The following is a 16,504-nucleotide window of genomic DNA, read 5'->3' as shown; positions in this document are numbered from 1 at the left end:
TTAAGAAGTTCACCGAATGGAAGGGCCTCTGCTCTGTGTCCAGTGTGAACCGGGCCTTAGGCTCCTTCTACTGTTCCTCATTCGGATCCGTTCAGGACCTGAACTCCTGCAGTAGTTTGATGCAGCAGCTTCCTTCTAAACGTTTACATCCGGATTGTTCCTGATCCAGGATGAATCCAGGATTCCTGCAAAATGAGCGGTGCTACTGTCACCGAAAGTAAACAAATCTTCAAAATAAAGTGTCAGTGAAGCTTCCTCTTTTCAAAATAAAACTATGGAGAGTTTTTTTAAAATAACTGAATATAAACTTCATTGTTTTATATTGTGACAAATATCTTCATTCATAAAATAATTTATATCGTGATATAATTTTTTCCCATATCTCCTACTCCAAATGATGTTTTTTGTTTGAAATGTTGAACACATCTGAAATGTTTCTGTGAACCTGTCACAGTCCAACTCCCAGACTGATTTTTATGTTTTTCTCATTTTTAGATGACTTCCAATAACACTAAAAAGTCATTATCAAACCTAACAGCTAATTACAATATAAGTAAATGTTTTTTTAGATCATGTAACCTAGCTGCGTTTCTTTTCAAAATAAAAGCAGAGACGTGTCCACTGTGTCCGGGTGACTGTGCAGCAGAGACAGTGGGTCCTCATGGGTCAATCTGGACCTGAGCTCACGTCCCAACACCTCCTCACTGTTTGTGCTGCAGACGCCGCCGCTCCCTCCGTGCACTCTCACTGCCACACATGGACGGCCCTGTCTACCTGCTGGAAACGTCTCCATCAGGGATTCAGGTGTGAAGATGAACTGGTGTGTGTCTACAGAGCTGCTGTTAGTGTGTCTTCCGGTTGTCCCGTCAGTGCAGAGCGGCTCCACGTTTGGGTTTAGGAGGACATGCCGTTGACCAGGCTTCTCAGCTGTTTGACCACAGTCTCCACCAGCTTCTGCTTGTCGCGGTCGTTCTTCCTGAACTGTGAGAAGATGTTGTTCTTTTTGCTGGTGTCTTTCATCCTGGACAGAGAGAAGCAGACGTCAGGAGATGAGCGGCACCGCCTCTTCAGTCTTCACCGCAGAAGGCGTCTCACTGTGACTTCACACAACCATACTGAACTCTAGAATGAATTTAAAACACTTTCCTAATTTCATAGTGAGAACTGAATAAACCAAACTGATCACTAAAAGTTCTGCACCTTCTCACCAGCACCAGTTCTTCCACTTAAACATTTCAGGGATTTCAAAGATCCAAAATTAGGAGATAATTGTGGTCTGTACCATTGTGGAGCTAAACAACCATGTAAAGCAGGGACCCCCAAACTACAGCCTGGATCCGGCCCGCCTCCTCCACATATGCCCAGGCCCCCCCTCACTATCACAGAACGGGACTTTTTTTTCCATCCTTCTGCAGTCTGAACTATCATGGAGAGGAGAGAATATTTATTGGTTTGATAGAGATTCACTTTTTCTTTATTTCTTTATTATCATCATTTTTCTTCTGATTGTTTTTTTGGATGTCTTTAGCTCTTTCAGCAATTAACATGTTCAACTCTTTTCTATGATAGCCTTTTCCACTGTTTTGGCAATTACTAAGGATTTATAGGTTATTTTGGAGTTTAGCTAATGTTTCAGCTACATGCTAGCTGTTTTGGCTAGATTAGACATTACACCAGTTTTTAAGGCTAATGTGGCATTTAGCTAATATTTTAGCTTTATGCTAGCTGTCTTGGCTAATTTGGGATTTTTTTCAGTTTTTTTAGGCTAATTTGGCATTTGGCTAATATTTCAGCTACATGCTAGTTGTTTTGAATAGTTTTGACTTTTTATGAATTATTTAGACTGTTTTAGAGATTAGCTATTATTTCAGATACATGCTCACTTTTTTGGCTAATTTCATTTTTTTTTTCAGTTCTTTTGACTAATTGGGATTTCGCTAATATTTTAGCTGGCCATCAGCTTCAGCGTTTTTAGTGATCAGCACTAACATGTTCATCGCCACATTCAGCTTACAGCATTCACACTAGCTTTATTGCAGGTAATGCTATATATCTAGCTTTTAAAATGTTTTGGTATTATTTTTTTCTATAAAGATCACAGAAATTAATTATTTTAAATGTGGTTATTTGTAGCTTTCTGAAAAAAACGTAAATGTTTATATTTAGGCTGTGATTGTTACACCTTTTCTGTCAGCCTACAAACCGACCCCGGCCCCCCCATCAGAGAAGAAAACAGTTATGTGGCCCTCACAAGAAAAAGTTTAGGGACCTCTGATGTAAAATAAAAGGACTAAAGCACATAAAAAATGACAAAAAAAAAATCACGCCATATTTCTTTCCATAACGTTCCACAAAGACGGACAGTCTGCTTTTTCATAGAGTACAGAGAATGAATCTGCACGTGGAGCATGCACGATGAATGCAGAGAGCGAGCTGCACCTACCCTCTGTAGACTCTGGGGGCAGCAGTGAGCAGCAGCATTACAAACAAAGAGCAGAAGAAGAGAAACGGAATAAAATGGCAGAGTGGAAACAAACTGTGACATTTAGGCGTTTTACATTTTCATTTTAATAGAAGAGCTTCTCCTGTCTGATCTAAAGTTATTTCTGTCTTTCAACAAAGACACAGGCAGGATTAAAAAGTTACAGATTGACATTACAGGGAAAACCTGGAGGATGGAGCCGGCCGCTACAGTCTGAGTGCACGTCAGACACTTACTTCTCCAGCAGAGCCAGCGCTGTGGCGGGGTTCACTCTCAGGTATTTGGAGTTCGGCTGGCCGTAGTCCGCCAGGTAAGTCGACCAATCCCAAACCATGAACAGATCCAGGAGCTGTGGACAAAAACAGACAAAGAAGAGAACTAAAACCTTTGGACTGACTTTACTGAGTGTGTCCTTGATAAAAGCAGCAAGAGAAAGAGCCTGATGAATTATTATGTAACAATCCTCCAGAAAGTCTGCATTTATGTGGGTGAGAAAAAGAACCTCTCGTGAATTTTGAAACAGAGTCTCAGGTTATGAAGGTCCTTACAGGAGTACAGACTTCATGGATAAAGCTCTCCGAGTGTGTGGCTTTACCTGTCGCAGGTCGATAAAGGCCAGCTGCAGCGTGTCTCCCTGGAAGCCAGGAACCGGCTCTGAGCTGGCAAACACTGAAAAGAAAGGCCATCAACCCCAGAGAGCACTACTTTAGAACGCTTGGAGCCGACTGTGAATCTCTCACTGTCAGCTGCACGTTCTCACATGATCACAGGAGCTCAAACTCACATTCACACTGAATAACATCCAGGTTGAACTGCTGAATGGCTCCCATGCTGATCTGCTTCAGCTCAGAGTCCAGCAGCATCTGCATCAGCGATGTGGACAGATGCTTGCAGGCAGACATGCAAGCCGTCTGCGCAACCTTCCCCTGCAGATGGAGAGAAGGGTGCAGATGAGGAGGGAGCAAAGATGCAGGAAACAAAAGAGGGAGAAAGAGAGGTTTGTCAAGAGAGTTTAAACATAAATCAAACATTAAACTTGTTTTCTACATTTTTGCATAAAGAGCAGATCCATTCACATACACAGGAATCCAGAAGACAGCAGCCTAACAGTATTCAATAATGTGGTCAGCTCACTGCAGTTTTTAGAATTTAGATAATTTGCCTGTTTGCGTTACATTTACATGAAAATGGGACTAAACTGTAGCAACAGCTGGTCTTACAAGACTGGCTTATAGAGAATAATCAGATAACCGTCTCCTCTGAAGACATCGTGAACAACGCTGTAGAAGCTGGTATTCAGGGACCTTCTCATTAAGATGGGCGTTAGCTGCACTGATAGACATGTTGGATTCTGGCATTTGATGCTGATGTTTGCAGGATTTGAAAGACATGCTGAAGAACAGGACAGCTCTGCATGTCTGGTTGTGACATGCAAACTCGACGAGGCAAAAGGGAAACAGATCAGTTTTTCTGTGGTACAATTCTGTTCTTTTTAAAGATCAAATCAGTTGGACAAAAAGCTAAAAATACAAATACAGTATGATTTCCAGTTACACAGTGAAATGCATGTAAATGTCATCTTTTGATAAGAACCTTAAAAGTTCAATTCTCTTCAACAGTGAAGCAATCAGAGGAGATGAATGTCACTGTTTGTAGCTCTGACGTTTCCCTTCAGACATTTGAATATGTTCTATCATTTAATAAGCTCCCCTAAAGCTTCACTTGAAACCAATCCTGACCCACAAAGAAGAAAATCAGTCCTAACCAGCGGTGAAAGTAGATTTTTCTTATGCCGGTACTATACTATTAATTTGACACTGAATTTTTCCGGCTTACTTTCACCCCTGGTTCTAACCCACAAAAATATTTGGAAATTTGAAGAACTGTAATCATTCTAAATAAATGTTTTAGCAGCTTCTACATATTTAAATCCAGGGGAAAGAAAAAACTCATCTGATTGCAGTCAAGTTGAAAAAGAAAAAATACAAATTGACAAGAATGTATGGTACCAGAGTTTTTCTCTACACAACGGTTAAAATGTGACAAGCTGACTCAAGTAGACACTCATGAACAGGAAACCCAACAGGCACTGTGCTCTTTGAAAGGCGTTACATGATATGACCAAAAGTATCGACTCACTCGTCCAAGTATTGAATGGAGGTGTTCTGAGCGTTTCCACATCACAGCTGTATAACATGCTGCAGTCTTTACAAGCATTCATGGTTCTGGACTGATGGGACCGCTGGACATCTTCTGGTTTTTAATGAGCTTCATGTGTCATTCTCCTGTTACACCAAGTTTCCTTGGTCAACACTGAGGCTATGATCCTGTGCTGGTTCAACGAAGACTCCATCGTTTGTTCTCATGAGTGACTGAAACACCTCAATTCAATCCAAAGGACAGAGAATACAATAGTTTTGGCTTCATGGTGTTTCTATGAAGAAGCTTACAGTCTACAGCTGTCCAGAACCCTGTTGGCTGATGCCATGCACACTCAAACCCAAACATTCACTGGAAGAACACAAACTACAGAAGCATGCAACTGTGCAAACAAACAAGATGGTGACATGAGCAAAGATGAACAAAGATTCTTATGTCAAAGCTAATACAGTACTATCAAAGTGAGTACTTTCTCTGCCCTTTTGACCTCATTTCTTCACCTGTCTTTCTCTTAGAAATCTGAAGCAAACCCATTTATCTGGTATAAAAACTAAATCGAATGATCTTCTAAAAATGCTTTTGACCAATGGGATGGACTCTGTCCTCAAAGACAAACTTTAAAGTCCCACTCCGATCATCTTTTGATCTATTTTCAAACTGTTCACGGTGATCTTTTATTTATGACGCTGTTTTTAGATAAAATCTAAAAATCTGTGTCGTTTTCTTGGACAGTTTCTGCAGAGCGGCAGGAGTTCATTAGAAATTCACCTTGTGGGAAGAATTGGCATGGAGTAACCCTCTCTCCACTTCCCATCATCCATCTGTTCACACTCTCTCCCACTAGCTTAAAGCTTCTCACAATGCCAGCCTAACATTAACGGTCCAACAGAAATGGTGAGTAATATCAGATCTATCCAGTTCTGATCCAGATTCCAGATCAGACCAGGAAAACAAAGACGTTCATGGATCTATTTGTCTAAAAGTGGATGCATCAGAATGGGGCAGAGAGCCTATGACCCACTTTTTATTCAAGACAAACACTATCTTTTTCAAGCTGCTTTTTGCATTTGCTCCTGCAGTGATTTGAATAAATTTTAATCTAAAGCCTCGTTTCCACTGAGCTCTAAACTGGTGCTCATCATCACTTTCTGCCAATCAACGAGCGGCTACAGCTGCTCCGCCTCAACCATCCCGTTCTATTTTTCTATGGACCTACAATGGATGGGATTCCTCAAGGGGTACGGGTCGGAACTGTTTAATGCAGGGGTGTCAAACTCATTTTGGTTTAGGGGCCACATTAACCCGTCTGATCTCAAGTGGGTCGGACCGGTAACATAAAAGTGAAAACATCTACAGCTTTGTTTCCTCTCAGTTGGAAAACATGCCTCAACCAACCTAGTGGCCTAATCACTTATTACATTGTTTATCGTGTTTATTTCTTCACCTCTTGTTATGCCGATCTTGTGCTTCCTTTGCTTCCCCTAGTGGCGGAATCGCACATTGGGGTCATGTCTTTAAATCAGGGAACCCCAAACTACGGCCCGTGGGCCGGATCAGGCCCACCTCCTTTTGTTTTTTAGGCCAATTTGGAGTTTAGCTAATATTTTAGCCTTATGCTAGCTGTTTTAGCTAAATTAGACAATTTACAATTCTTTTAGGTTAATTTAGCATTTAGGTTATATTTCAGCTAAATGCAAGCTATTTTGGCTAATTTAGAATTTTTTTCCGTTTTTGTTTTTTGGCTAATTTTCAGTTCGCCAATATTTTAGCTAGCCATCAACTTCAGTGCTTTTAACCGTCAATTTCCGCATTTTCAGCCATTAATACTAGCATCTTCAGCAGCCACATTCAGCTTACAGCATTCACACTAGCATTATCACAGGCAGGTAATGCTATATATCTAGTTTTTAAAATGTTTTGGTATTTTTTCTATAAAGATTTCAGAAATTAATTATTTTAAATTTGGTTATGTGTGACTTTCTGGAAAAGAATAAATGTTCACGTTTAGGCTGTGATTGTTACACTTTTCTGTTATCTTACAACCCGACCCCCGCCGCCATCAGAGAAGAAAACAGTTATGTGGCCCTCATAAGAAAAAGTTTGTGGACCCCGGCTTTAAAGAACCATAACTAGCAACAGGAACTTGCTGTTTTTTTCCAACATTCCTATATTGTTTTCTCTTCTTGAACCATCTTGCGGGCCAGATACGGCCCGTGGGTCGTATGTTTAAAACCCCTGGTTTAACCCTTTAACACCTGAGGTGACCCCGGTGACGCTACAACACAAAATCTTCAATATACCATTAACACGATAATTCCAGCAGATTCTGAAGGAGAAAAGCAGCTGGAAGCGGACCGAACCGTACCGCTCAGTGAAAACAAGGCTTTAATTTTCTTTCCAAATGCCCTATTAACATGTTAAAACAGTATTTTCTTCAGAGCGGGTCTTTAAAAAATGTAGCATTCATATTTTCATTGTTCATTTGGATTCAAGTTGATAAATTTGACTAGAAAAGCCTGTTTGCCGCCTTTGTCCCTGCTGATGAAAGTCATGAGAAAGTCGGAACAAGCGCCAGCAGAGACGCCAGCTCAGAGCGTGGAGCTAAGCATGCATTTTACTTCCCCTCTGCCGGCAGCGAAGCGTTAGAAGATCCAGGCAAGCATACTCACCGACATTGATGCATGGTCATTGTTGTTATTCTGAGCAGAGAAGCCCAAACCAACCATAAATGGAGAGGAGGAAGGGAAGGAGGGAAAGGACAGGAAAAAATAGCGGGAAGAATAAATGGACAGGAGGAAGTCATTTCAGCTGGAGAAATCTTGGATGAAGGCAAAATAATCCAGGAGTAAAAACAAATTAGGTAACAGTGCTGCTCACTACAGAAGGTGTGGATGGAGACGCAGGAGATTAAACAAAGAAAAAGAAGGCATGAAGTTAGGATGGGATGATGGATGCTGGAGAGAAGAGCAGGGAAGAAGGACCAACGAGACCAGACGGGGACAGGACCGGAGAAACGCTAACCAGGAGCCTGTCTTCATTTATATACTTACAAAAAAATCAGCTTCCACAAAACTACCTCTGAACCTAAAGACATTACCAACAGGTGACTTATCGGAAAACTGCTGCAGTTCATCCATTCTTACAGAGGAGGTGAACGTGAGAAAAAACCTGCAGAGCTCGTGTGACTGAGAGAAATGAAAGAGATGATTCCTACATCTTGATGTTAAAAACAAAATGCCTCTAAACACCAACAACACAACAACACAGGCAGACATCTCTGAGAAGCAACACGCTTTGATGGGTCCGGTGTAACGGCGAGGCGAGACTCACCGGAAGGTGTGTGAAGACCTGGAAGGTGGAGCGCAGGAAGTTAATCAGGTCCATGAGGTATCCTGAGGCGCGGCCGTCCGACTCGGCCATGCACCACTCGTAGTCTGCAAGCTGAATGAACTCATCGATCTTCTGGTTCAGTTTAGTGTAGATTTCTCCTTCTGCAGCATGCCGAGCATCCTGGAACACATTTACCCAAGCAGAGTTAACTCTTAGCAGTCCACGGCACATTTTAGGACTTTTTACTATTGCAGTTTTCTCTAATAAAACAGTTTTTGTGGAAAAGCTGGATATCAATCTTTTTAGCACAACCCCAGCTCAGCAGCCTTGTGGTAGAGCAGGGGTCACAGAACTGTTTCTAATGAGGGCCACATAACCGTTTTCTTCTGTGATGGGGGCCGGGGTCGGTTTGTAGGCTAACAGAAAAAGTGTAACAATCACAACCTAAATGTAAAGATTTATGGTTTTCTAGAAAGACACACATAGCCACATTTAAAATAATTCATTTCTGTAATTTTCATAGAAAAAAATACTAAAACATTTTAAAAACTAGATATCTAGCATTATATGTGATAATGCTAGTGCTGATAGCTGAAGATGCTGAAATTGATAACTAAAAACGCTGAAGCTAACAGCTGAAATGGCTGAAGCTGATAGCTATCTAAAATATTAGCTAAATGACAAATTAGTCAAAAAATGATAAATTAGCTAAAACAGCAAGTATTTAGTAGAAATATTAGCCAAATGCCTAAACCCCCAAATGGTTCAGTGAGTGCAGCTGTGTCTGCAGCTCACCCCTCAGCGATCAGAAGTCTGTGTTCATTCCATCATACTGGACTGATTTTTCTATGAAGGTTTGAACGTTGAGTTTAAACTCAAGTTTGTTTGTTTTTTTCTCCCATTGGTTCAAGCAGCTGCCTGTTGTGGCTTCTTCTGGTATTGATTTTTTTTTTTTTTTTGTGGCTGGAGCTTGGCCCGACTCTGTCTGGATTGCTTTTGTCACTTTTATACTTTTATACCTTTACATCTTTATACTTTTGTCTTTTTTACTTTTTTGTCAGGACTTTTCCAACCCTGCTTCTATGACCCCAACGGATTTGGCAATGGCTCCCATCTTGCGCCCGCAGTTGGCTCATGGCTCTGCGCAGCGTCGCCTTTCTCTACGAGGAGAGACTGTACATTCCGGGGAAATCCGGGGGAGGAGGTGGGGCTGTGGAGCTGGACGGGAGTGAGGCGGAGAGTGGAAAGAAGAAAGGCGGAGGGCTCACAGCGAACGTCAGCGACAGGTGGTGCAAACCGGTGCACATCCGCACTAAAGAACAGCTCTGCTAAGAAGACATCGAGCTGCACACTGTGCGACTGAGCTGCTCCACAGGGCAGGGATGCAGACCTGTAACCTGCAGTCCCTCCTGCTGATCTGCGGGGACTTCAACCACATCTTCCCTGCCGTTACTTTATATTATGTGGAGTCAGAGTGTAGTAAAGTTGAACATTACAATGACATTCTACTAGCTTTATGGACTATTTTGGGATTTATTAAGATTTTTTCTTTTAGTTTAGCTAATATTTCGGGTACATAGATTATTGTCATTATCACAAGGACAATGAAACTGCAGCAACCGTTTCAGTGCAAAGAAATTGGCATAAAAAATACAGAACATAATATAAAATACGATATAAAGTATGCTAGCTATTTTGGTTATTTTGAACTTATTTGTTTTTTAGGCTATTTCTGAGTTTAGCTAATATTTCAGCTGCATGGTAGCTGTTATAGCTAGCTAAGGCTTTTTTTCAGTTTTTTAGGCTAATTTGACATATAGCTAAAATTTTAGCTGGCTATTAGCTTCAGCCTTTCTATCTATCAATTTCAGCATCTTCAGATGCCTAATTCAGCTTACAGCATTCACACTAGATTTATCACAGGTAATGTTACATTTTTAGTATTTAGGTAGTTTAAAGCTAATGATGGTTAAGTGTATTTTTTACATCACTTTTTGAATAATACGATTAGTCAACTAATTGAAAAACATAATCGTGATTAGTGGACTATTAAAATAATCGTTTGTGGCAGCACTAAACCACCTTTTGCGGGACATTTATGAAATGTACCCCTGCAATAAATGAGGGAACACTGTACACAATAATGAACCGGAAACTGTAAAAAAATAACTCAACGCTGAGTGGTAAATGTTGACATTTCTTAACTGTATAAAAAAGGAAAAAAAATTATAATAATTGAGTTAAAATTGTTCTTTTGGGTATTTTTTTATTTAATCTCTCAGCCACAGATCTGTAGATTCAGTTTTTTCTTTTAAAAAGCAGCTAAAAACACTCTTTTTAAAATTGCTTTTTCTTAATTCTGTGTTTTACTGTGAAACACTTGATTTTTATCTTGAAAGGTACAATATAATTAAAGATTATTATTATTATTATTATTATTTTTCTATAACAACAGATGAAACATGTACAGACAAAAATAAAAATATATGAATTCTTAAGTATAGCAAAGACGAGATCTAAACGATGTGAAAATAGTCTTTAAAAAAAAAAAAAAGAAAAAAGCGAAGCTCCATTCAAAGTTCCAAGGGGTATTACTGAGGGATAACTCCAGTAAAATGCTACGTCGTAACGTTGAATACACTCATATTTATCATAGAAGCTTTGGCAGAGGTCGTATTCTGACAGAAGACCCACAACTTTTTCACAGACGACCACCTCGGATCAATTTTATGTCCCTGAACAGAAAGGCTTTCATTTAAAACTTGCATTAAGCCTTGAATTATGAAAACCAAAGAATGAATCCAGATGAGAGTCGACACCAATGACCACTGAGGCAAACGCAGTGCAGGCTGAGCTCACCTTAAACGTGGATAAACCGTAGAGTCTGGTGGTGTGGACGGTTTCTGGAGAGACGTTGGTGATGTTTGTGATGAACTCCTCCAGGTACCTGCAGGCCTGCTCCAGGTGGGTGGTGTTGATGATGATCTGAACCAGCTGCAGACAGAAAGCGTCGGGTGAGTGCCGCGCAGACGCACCCATCACGCCGTTTCAGGACTCCTCCCACCTCGGTCAGTCCTATGTGGGGTTTCTTGATGAGGTTTTGCAGACAGCTGCTGAGAGTTCTGGTCAGCAGCAGGTTGGTGGACTTTCTCAACATGTCGTCGATTTCTGTTGAACTGGACACACAAGAACGTTTAGGCTCAACCAATTCATGGAGCAGAGACCGTCACCTCCTGATTCCTGGTGTCTACATGCATGGACATCATATTATGGGCTACATTATGGAGCTAAACTGGGGCCAAAATTATTTGAAACCCAAATAAAGGGATTTAAAAAAAATATTGGTGTTTGGGCTAAAAAAAAAAAAAGAAATGTAAAAACTTTTTGTTATTCTAAAATAAACTTAATTATTTTCAGCTTTAAATGTTGTGTTTTTTAGGTTTCAAAACTCAATTTCAAAACATTTTTTTCGGTTTTTCAATTTGTTTTAATTGGGTTTCAAATAACATTGGCCCCAATTTAGCTCCATAATATATCATAACAGGAGTTAATTCTGCTTAACAGGAGCCCTGAGACCACAAAATAAAAAAGAACTTGAGGCTTTAGAGGTTTAGACGACCTGCAGGTCCATGCTAGAGGATACTAGATCATTTTACAAAATCATCATTATTTTTCAAAGTGTCATGTTAAAAAGCAACTAATTCAGGAGTTACTATTACCAGACAAAGCAGGAAGATGGTGAAATTCAAAGGAAGTGACCTAAGAGGTTTCTGTTTTTATGAGACAAATCTAGGATTAACCCAGGGATCCCCAAACTACGGCCCACGGGCCGGATCAGGCCCGCCTCCACATTTGACCTGGCCCCCCACACAGAAACATCAGAAACGCTGATATAGAACCACATAGAACAAACCGACCCCTTTCAGAGAAGAAAACAGTTATGTGGCCCTCACAAGAAAAACTTTAGGGACCCTTGGAGTAAACAATAAAATAAAATTATATTTATTTTTCAGGCTCTAAATGTGAAAATTAAATTGCTTGCACAGCGATGGTACCTGCGGTGCAGCGACTCGGAGAACTTGAGGCTGGCATAGATGAACTCTTTGACCTGCGAGTAGATCTGAGGGACAGACTGGGACATGGGCAGCTTCTTTGGAAAGCTTTGCTGCTCACACACAAAGACATAAACCTCATCAACTCAGCAGCCGAGAGCCTCATGTTTGCAGAGGGATGTCGGTGGAGGAATGGGTACCTTTTCAATCTCAGCATCGTGGAAGGGGAAGCGGCTCACCACCACTTTATACTCCTCCTCTGTTTCAACTGGAATGGGACTGTAGTTGTCCGTCTCAAAGATCTCCCTGGAAAAAGGTCATTATTTGGCTTTCAGCACATTGTCTGAACATCAGAAATGTTCCTGGAGCGCGCTCACTGGTTACAGAATGACACGTTTCCTGATGTGACACTGACACACAGACTAACAGAAATAAAGGAGCTTGCAGGTTTAAAACACACTTTTGATTCAGACACAAGGTATTGTGGTCTGGGTAGATACTGGGAGATTTTGAGGTCTTCATTATCACAACAGTTGTTTCTGCAAACTCCACTTATCTGTGATAATGCACACCTTAAAAGGGCATTATCCCTTACTTTAAAATAGGAATGATGGCGATTGGACTGTGGAAAGGGCAGTTAGAAGAATAGAAATGCCTCTGACCTTTTTCAATACAGAAAGTATTGAAGTCCATGTTTTTTTCTCTGAGAATTTATTTTCATTCTATAAATTGTGGACAGGATTCAGAGACATTCAAGTGTGAAACGTCTAAGCAGAGGCTGAATGTTGTTTCTTCTTCTTCTTTATTTAATAACTTTGGTATTAGGAAGGGGAGTCCTACCTGAACACCAGAGCCCATTTCTTCAGCAAAGTTTCGTTGTACTGGTCTCGGACCTCAAACAGCAGGTCAAAGAGTCGACTGACCGGGAAACCGTAACCCTGTTAGCACATAAACAGGCATGTTGACTGATGTGACCAGCTGGTTGACTGGAAACATAACTCTGAACAAACCTGCAGCGTGTCAGCAAAGATAACTATGAGGTTCTTCAGCTCCAAAACCAGATCGGGATCATCACAGTAAGACTGCAGGAGAAGAAACTATATCAGCCAACCAGAGGACAGAAAGCCCCGCCCACACTGATGATGAACAACCAATAGTCAACAGTTCTTCAGGATAAATAATCAATACTAATTTAATGACAATGTTTTGAGCTTTTTACTACATACATTAACCTCTTCAGTTTACTAGAATCCAGGATTAATGTTTCTCAGACCAACAGGAATGCATGACTGTGAGGACAGTGAGAGGCTTCCTGCCAGCCAATGACATCTGTTAATCAGCTGACAGTCAAAACTCTGCAACCTTTCATACATAAAGATCCATTTAGACCCATTTCTCTGTGATCAAATCCTAGAGGATCAGCAAAGTCTTTTTCACTCTCTGGGAAATGTTGATACTGTTTGCATTCATATTGAAGCTACTTTTCAGATATTTAAAAATGCATATATATATATATATATATCTATTGCATGAATAAAAACAGAAATACACAGAGAAAATCTAAAATAGTTGTTTTTTTTAATGGTAGCTGGTACGACTTCCTATCAGAATAAAAGACATCTGGTACCACATAGGATCTTTCTACTACAGCTAATGTTCGATGAAAAGTTGGAGACAGTGTTGGTTGAAAAAAGCTTTTTTTTCTCGTTATATTTGAGGTTTTCCTTGGTGGGCTGTCATCCTTTTTCCTACTTACTACTGCTGTTAACCTGGACATCAATTTATGATTCAGGAGAAAGAGTAAATAAAAATGTACAAACTGATTTGATTAACTCCCTACCGCACAGCTACTGAACAACAATGTGCAGCACGAGGGGCTCTGGTGGTTGAGCTGATTGGCCAATGATGGAAGCGTCTGCGGTTCAAATCCCGCTCCTTCCAGTCAACTATTTTGGTGTCCTTGGACAAAAGACTTGACCCTCCCTGTCTCCAGTGTGGCTCCACTGGTGAGTGAACGTTTGAATGTCCCGGTGATGTTCAGAGGGGCGTACAGGCAGCTCCGCCTCTGTCAGGCCAGCTGTGGCTACATCAGTAGTTTACCATCACCAAGAACGAATAAGGAGTGAATGAATAATGGATACACATTGTAAATGCTTTGAGCATCTGGAAAAGTGCAAAAGAAAATCAATTTAATTAATTTAAAAAATCCTCATCATTCACAGAGATGAATGGAAGACTACAAGAGCCACATGTGACTCTACGGCAGGAGTCTGCAATATGCGGCTTCAGAGCCCCATGAGGCTCTTTTACCCCTCCACTCTGGCTCATGTATTAAAGAAAAATAAAAAAAATTAAAAAGTAAGTCAAACTACAACATTTTGACACATTTGTGTCCGTCCTGTACTACAAATACCCAATGGACACACCAAATTATTGAGCAAATTTTTATTTTTGAAAAAAATTATAGATTTTAAGCGTGTTAAAAAAATATGGCAGGGGTCACTTAATTAGCTCTGAATCATTTAGGTTTTTAGATTTACATTTCTGACAGAGATGCACTGACAACAGTAAAATTAACTGTTTGTATTTAATCACTGAAATTACATGTATTACTAATACTTTTGCTGGACTGAGATGATCATATGTGAAAGGGTGTCTTTTATTTTTTAAGGAACCAAAAGTCAAAAGTTAAAAAAAGGCTACTTTCTTCTAGTGTTTTATTCGTGCAAAATAAACAACCGTTAATGTATGTTAATCACAGTAGTAACAATAGAATAAATACAAATCAGTGTATTGTTTTTTTAAAGGGTGAGGAAAGATTTTGTGGCTCCTACTGAGTTATAGTCAGTGAGAAATCAACTGGAATACGTTAAGGCTGCAGACCTCTGATCTAGGCTAAGTCAGCCGACCCAAACTGAGCAGAGAACCCAATTTGAGAGATGAGAGATGGTTTTGTTCTTTTGAGTTATTAACCAAAATATGAGAAGTTTCTACATGAAAAGACAGATTTCTCCAGCTAGTAACAGACGCTACTATACTTCAGCATGTACTAATAGAAATCTGTCTCAAAGTGCTGAGGTGCCGTAGGTTCAAACCCCGCTGAAGGACTGCAGGACAAACCATGGCTTTTGTTTATGCTCTCCTCCCATGCTGGGCGGCTCATTTAGTAACCTGTTTGCATAATCCTCCAGGTCATTTCCATCTGACTGAGCAGCAGGCAGGAACTCTCCTGCTCAATCTTTGCAGCATGCTTCTCGTTAAAACATCTAAACCACAGTTTGGCTGAAGTTGTGTCTGAGTTTAAGCTCTTCTCCCTAAAGGAATGTTATTAGTGAGTCAGGGGGGGTGGAATGTGTGTTATATGTGTATCAGCCTCTGAATGATAAGACGTCCCCCCGTTAGCTCTCAGCAGTCTCCACCCCCCACAAGTGTGTTTCTGCATGTGTGTGCCTACAGAGTGTGTGCGCAGCACAGCAATGATCTTGGACAAGGCCATGTTCCAAAGTTCATCCGTGAACGCTCTGGTCACCAGGCCCTGTGTGGCGTGAAGAACGTGATCCTCCACAACGAAAAACCTGGAAAAAAGAAACTATAAACACCTGAAGAACTTTAGTGGAGTCTGCAGCAAACAGAGGGACAGACAGGTGGAGGTCTCACCCTACGATCTGGTTGAAGTATCTTCTGTAGCCTTCCACTGTCTCGTGCTGAAAACACACAACGACAAATGCTGTTCACAAACATTGTTGCTCCATCAAAGCTCCGACATTAAAAAGATGACATTTCTGTGGCTCCAGTGTTTAGAATCTTTGATTTACTTTAATTTTTCAGCCATTAACATGATCATTCCAGTAGATTGTGAAGGAGAAAAGCACCGCTTTTCTCCTTCACAATCTACTGGAATGATCATGTTAGCATACAGTATGTTAAAGATTTTGTTTTTAAGCGTCACAGGTGACGCCTCTGTTGTTGTCGCTGTGCTCCACTAATTTCAGCTGCAGGACGGTTTCATTCTCACCATGTTAGCTTGTGGCTGCAGAACCAGCCGTGCTTGTTTTTTCCTCTGTTTCCTGTAGTAGTTCTCAAAGGTTTCTCTGTCGCCCTGCAGACACAAACACACAGACTTTACTACACTTGAATAAAAATTCAAATAGAACTTTGTTTTTATTGTCACCACACTCTAAATCACGTGTCAAAGTCAAGGCCCGGGGGCTGGATCCGGACCTACAGGTAATTCTATCCGCCCCTCCGGATCATTTTATTTTATTGTTATTAATGACCTGATGTCATCTTGCGCTCATTTCTAACCTGTTTAATTTTGACAAAATATTCCTGCCTTTTTATTATTCATAATTATGTTAAAAAGTTACTGTTTTAAAGATTTAAAAATTGTCATTCTGCTAGCTTTTTGGACTATTTTAGCGTTTACCAAGATTTTCAGGCTATTTTGGAGATTAGCTAATATTTCAGGCCGCCGCTTTCA

General features: G+C 40.5%; 1 protein-coding gene across 4 annotated transcripts in view; it reads right to left on the bottom strand.

The window, feature by feature from the left end:
• Positions 1-6: 6 nt before the first annotated feature.
• Positions 7-16,504, bottom strand: part of exoc6 (exocyst complex component 6) — a 28,808-nt gene continuing 12,310 nt past the window's right edge. The window contains exons 10-25 of one of the 4 annotated variants that reach the window (XM_024298128.2): positions 16,040-16,123; positions 15,682-15,728; positions 15,479-15,599; positions 13,035-13,106; positions 12,865-12,962; positions 12,225-12,330; positions 12,028-12,137; positions 11,037-11,148; positions 10,832-10,966; positions 7,973-8,152; positions 7,312-7,341; positions 3,267-3,408; positions 3,078-3,151; positions 2,719-2,831; positions 2,444-2,455; positions 7-1,021 (exon numbers count right to left, since the gene is read on the bottom strand). In XM_024298128.2, the coding sequence (XP_024153896.1) occupies positions 895-1,021; positions 2,444-2,455; positions 2,719-2,831; positions 3,078-3,151; positions 3,267-3,408; positions 7,312-7,341; positions 7,973-8,152; positions 10,832-10,966; positions 11,037-11,148; positions 12,028-12,137; positions 12,225-12,330; positions 12,865-12,962; positions 13,035-13,106; positions 15,479-15,599; positions 15,682-15,728; positions 16,040-16,123 (1,563 nt within the window). In that variant the 3' untranslated portion in view covers positions 7-894. The remainder of the gene's footprint in view (positions 1,022-2,443; positions 2,456-2,718; positions 2,832-3,077; positions 3,152-3,266; positions 3,409-7,311; positions 7,342-7,972; positions 8,153-10,831; positions 10,967-11,036; positions 11,149-12,027; positions 12,138-12,224; positions 12,331-12,864; positions 12,963-13,034; positions 13,107-15,478; positions 15,600-15,681; positions 15,729-16,039; positions 16,124-16,504) is intronic. The other 3 variants (XM_036217068.1, XM_036217069.1, XM_024298129.2) reach the window with 3 other exon arrangements.

Source organism: Oryzias melastigma, linkage group LG19, assembly GCF_002922805.2.
Source record: "Oryzias melastigma strain HK-1 linkage group LG19, ASM292280v2, whole genome shotgun sequence".
In the NCBI taxonomy this organism is placed as follows: Eukaryota; Metazoa; Chordata; class Actinopteri; order Beloniformes; family Adrianichthyidae; genus Oryzias; species Oryzias melastigma.
Note: the sequence above shows the minus strand (reverse complement) of the source record. Positions and strands in the feature narration are given on the sequence as shown.